The following is a 4,247-nucleotide window of genomic DNA, read 5'->3' on the forward strand; positions in this document are numbered from 1 at the left end:
ATTAGAACTGATTCAAATGTATTCTTCTTAATGGCTGAGTAATATTCCACTGTGTATACGCACCACAGCTTTCTTATCCATTCATCTGCTGATGGACATCTAGGTTGCTTCCATGTCCTGGCTATTATAAACAGTGCTGCGATGAACATTGGGGTGCACGTGTCTCTTTCAATTCTGGTTTCCTCAGTGTGTATGCCCAGCAGTGGGATTGCTGGGTCATATGGCAGTTCTATTTCCAGTTTTTTAAGGAATCTCCACACTGTTCTCCATAGTGGCTGTACTAGTTTGCATTCCTACCAACAGTGTAAGAGGGTTCCCTTTTCTCCATACCCTCTCCAGCATTTATTTCTTGTAGACTTTTGGATAGCAGCCATTCTGACTGGCATGAAGTGGTACCTCATTGTGGTTTTGATAAAATCCACCAACTTTTAAATTGCCACATCTCTCTGCATTTCCTTTTTAAGGGTCTAATACATAAGGTTTCAATCTGCACAGTTATTTACAGGACCATAGCTCCTGTTTTCTGGTGGTCTACAGATATTAGTGGCATAATAGTGAACATGGGTTAATTCACAGAGCTCTCTTCATTCTGTCACCAAAGTGTGCTCACTGCACACACGTGTGACAATGTGCTTGGCGATGTGGATTCCAGGAGAGTCATGCGGGGATGATGACTGCCCTCCTGGGATCAGGGGAGAGGACTCTGGAGGCAGGATGAGGAGGAAGGAGGCAGCACGTGCTCAGAGCAGCTGAGGGCCGGTTCTCAGAGCTGATGAAGAGGAGGGCCTGGGAGCAGCAGGAAGGTCTACTCTCACACAATCTGGGGCTCCTGAGTGTAGCCGACACCAGACGTTCATTTTGTGTTCTAAAACATCAAGACAACTTTAGTAGCAGTCACAGAGGACACCCTTTACCTCAAATAATACACAGTTTGCAAATTAGTAACCTCTTTCTTCCACCCTCAGTTCAACCAAGAGAAGCGTTGCCTGCAAGTTCCTTAACACAGTCAAGGGTCTGCATGTTGAATTCCTAGTTCATTCTAGGAGACGGAATGCCTTCAGGACTGTGACGAGCCCAGGAGCCCAAGTTTCCTCCCTTTTGAGCAGTGCCTTATACATACTGGAGAGAAATCCTACAGTTCTTTGCTGAGGAAGAGATTCTAGGAAAGTTGTCTACTCTCCTAGAATTTTGATGTTTTGTTCCTGGCTAGGGAACTAGATCCTACAGGCCACAACAAAGACTTCCCATGCCACAAGTAAAGATCCCATCGGAGGCAAGGAATATCGAAGATCCAGCATGCCGCAACTAAGACCTGGCACGGCCAAATAAATACATAAAATAAATATTTTAAAATTCTTAAAAACCCAAAGAAAAACAACCCATCAATGGGATCATATCACAAGGTGGGATATTAGGGAGATTAGGGTTAGCAATCAATAAAATTCAGTTTTCATTTTTAATATTATAATTATTGTTACTCAGACTAAGATCAGAATCCCTTGGAATCATTTCATTCCCTTTCATTCTAATTTTTTCAATGCAACTTCTCATTGCCCAGGTGGATTTGTCACAGATGCACAGCAAGGCTGGTCTCCTTGACCCTGTGAGAGAGGGTTAGTGTTCGAGCAACGGGGCTTCTGATTGCCCATCTCCCAAGAGCTGGTGCGTGTGACTTCTTCCTTCTCCCCTTATACTGTCCACATATGGATTAAAGGAAAGAAAAATCAGGTGACTGGTCTTACAAAGCTGATGGCAGTCCACAGACTCAGGACTTGGCCTTCCTTGAGCTTTTATCAGAAGCAGCCATGTCGCAGCCTTTCTGTTGTTCATATTGACCTGATCCTTCCCTTCTGCCACAGCCTAGGCCCCAGCTATGCTGCCCTGAAGTTTGTTAACCCAGAATACATCACTGTGTCAGGGGAAAACCACTTCCCTTATTTCATATTCATGACAATGAGAGTTACCCTTGTTTTCTTGTTGCCCACAAAACAACTGTGGAATTTTACTTTCTAGCAAAATTGCAAAGAGAAACAAAAAAAACCTAACCTCTTGAAAGTGATGTAGCCCCTAGGGTTTTCTTTACTTCCCTTTACTGTTCTCACCTCATCATGAATTACAACCAGAGAAGGAGCAGTGAAACAAATCTTGTCCAATACGTCACTAAGTGAATATAAAAAGTTTAAATGAAAAATTACACTAAAGGAAAAGAGGCTATTTCTCCTGATCTAATAGACTGGGTCTCAATGCCCTGCATTCTCAGAGGAGAGAGAAAGAGAGAAACAGAGATGCCCGGTGGAGTCAACTGCCTGAATAAACGACTGTAACTCACTAGATTCTATGACATAAGCTTCCAACAAGAAACAACACCAGCACTGAATCTCCTTCCTCCAGCTCAGAAACTCTGAGCAGAACAAGTGTTGAAGAGTTTAGGTAAAAGAATTGAATAATAAAAACTATACTTGGCAAAGTAGATATTATTTATCTACTAAAAGCAAAATGATTGCTGTTGGAAATTCCTCTACCAACTTACACAAACACACTTTTGCTCTCAGCATCTGAGCACTGCTAACACTTTGGACACCTGAGGAAATTGGTCAGGAGAAGAGGAGGTCACCACCAAGACCTAGGGTCCTTCACAGAAACACTCCAGGGGAGAGGATGGGGTTTAGGAAGAGGATTTATTTCCCCAACAAACATACAATCCCTCCACAGAAAGGAGATTTTCAAATCCACAGGATGTGGTGAGCCTGTCCTCAGGGAGGGAGTCCAGCAGGTGAGGAAGGGACTCTGTCACTCCAGAGGACAGGCTGTGGCTCCATGTGATCTCTCCATTGTGAGTGAGGTGCTGCTGGGGAAATACAATCATCCTGGAATGAGAGTCTCCTCACCCATGTTCCCTGAGAAGAACCAGGATTCTGCTGGGTGTTTTGGCCCAGTCTGTGGAGGACAAGAGGTCTCCAGTAAGAAAATGGTGGAAAGAAAGGGTGATGTCTGTCATAGTCCTGCCCTCTTGGTTCCCTAAACACAACCACATGGACCTGCAGGAATGTGTTCTAGAAGGAAGAGAAATGTGGGAGAAGCTCATGGACTCACAATAATCAGCTTCTTCTCTAAATCAAACACTAAAGAAAACTGACCCTTTGTTTCAAAGAGCTCAACTGCCACAGTGATCTGGTAAAACCCTAAATAAATATGGAAACCATAGCTGAGGGAGTCTAGCTTCCTAGGTAAAGTGAGAGGGGAAAATGGAGCCTAAGATGAGGGCTACAAATGTGTTCCTAGAAAAGAGGACAGGAACATTTATGCATGAGAGAAAGGAGGCAATAATGTGTGTCATTACAAATGTACTTCAATTCTAACTTAAAACGAAGACCTTTCTCATTAGATGATGAATATCCATTTGGATAAGCACATCAGAAGTTACTGGAAAAAGGTAAAATTAATAGTTTAGATTGAAGACAAGTTCTTTGACCATATTCAGAATACATAACAGAAAACCAAAATAGGAAGTAAAAGTGTATAGAAATGATTAGAAAATGAAAACTACCATGTTCCCTATTTAATGGCCTTGCTTAGAAAGCATGGCATCAGAGAACCTACCTCAAGGTTCCACCAGACACCATCGCAGTCAGGCCAGCAGCAGCAGCCTCATCTTCCCCATGGCCTTCGTGCTCTCTCTTCTGATGGCCCTGGTGCTGGTCAGCTACGGCCCGGGAGGATCCCTGGGCTGTGACCTGTCTCAGAACCACGTGCTGGTTGGCAGGAAGAACCTCAGGCTCCTGGGCCAAATGAGGAGACTCTCCCCTCGCTTCTGTCTGCAGGACAGAATGGACTTTGCTTTCCCCCAGGAGATGGTGGAGGGCGGCCAGCTGCAGGAGGCCCAGGCCATCTCTGTGCTCCACGAGATGCTCCAGCAGAGCTTCAACCTCTTCCACACAGAGCGCTCCTCTGCTGCCTGGGACACCACCCTCCTGGAGCAGCTCCGCACGGGACTCCATCAGCAGCTGGACGACCTGGATGCCTGCCTGGGGCAGGTGATGGGAGAGGAAGACTCTGCCCTGGGAAGGATGGGCCCCACGCTGGCCGTGAAGAGGTACTTCCAGGGCATCCATGTCTACCTGCAAGAGAAGGAATACAGCACCTGCGCCTGGGAAATCGTCAGACTGGAAATCATGAGATCCTTCTCTTCATCAACCAGCTTGCAAGAAAGTTTAAGAATGATGGGTGGAGACCTGATCTCACCTTGA

The 4,247-nt window shown here is 45.3% G+C and overlaps 1 protein-coding gene across 1 annotated transcript; it reads left to right on the forward strand.

Moving 5' to 3' along the window:
* The first annotated feature begins 3,659 nt into the window (after nt 1-3,659).
* Nucleotides 3,660-4,247, forward strand: LOC122452994 (interferon omega-1-like). The gene has a single exon (XM_043486800.1). It carries the CDS (start codon nt 3,660-3,662, stop codon nt 4,245-4,247), a length of 588 nt encoding a protein of 195 aa, XP_043342735.1.

The sequence above is a fragment of the Cervus canadensis genome, chromosome 14 (genome assembly GCF_019320065.1).
Source record: "Cervus canadensis isolate Bull #8, Minnesota chromosome 14, ASM1932006v1, whole genome shotgun sequence".
In the NCBI taxonomy this organism is placed as follows: Eukaryota; Metazoa; Chordata; class Mammalia; order Artiodactyla; family Cervidae; genus Cervus; species Cervus canadensis.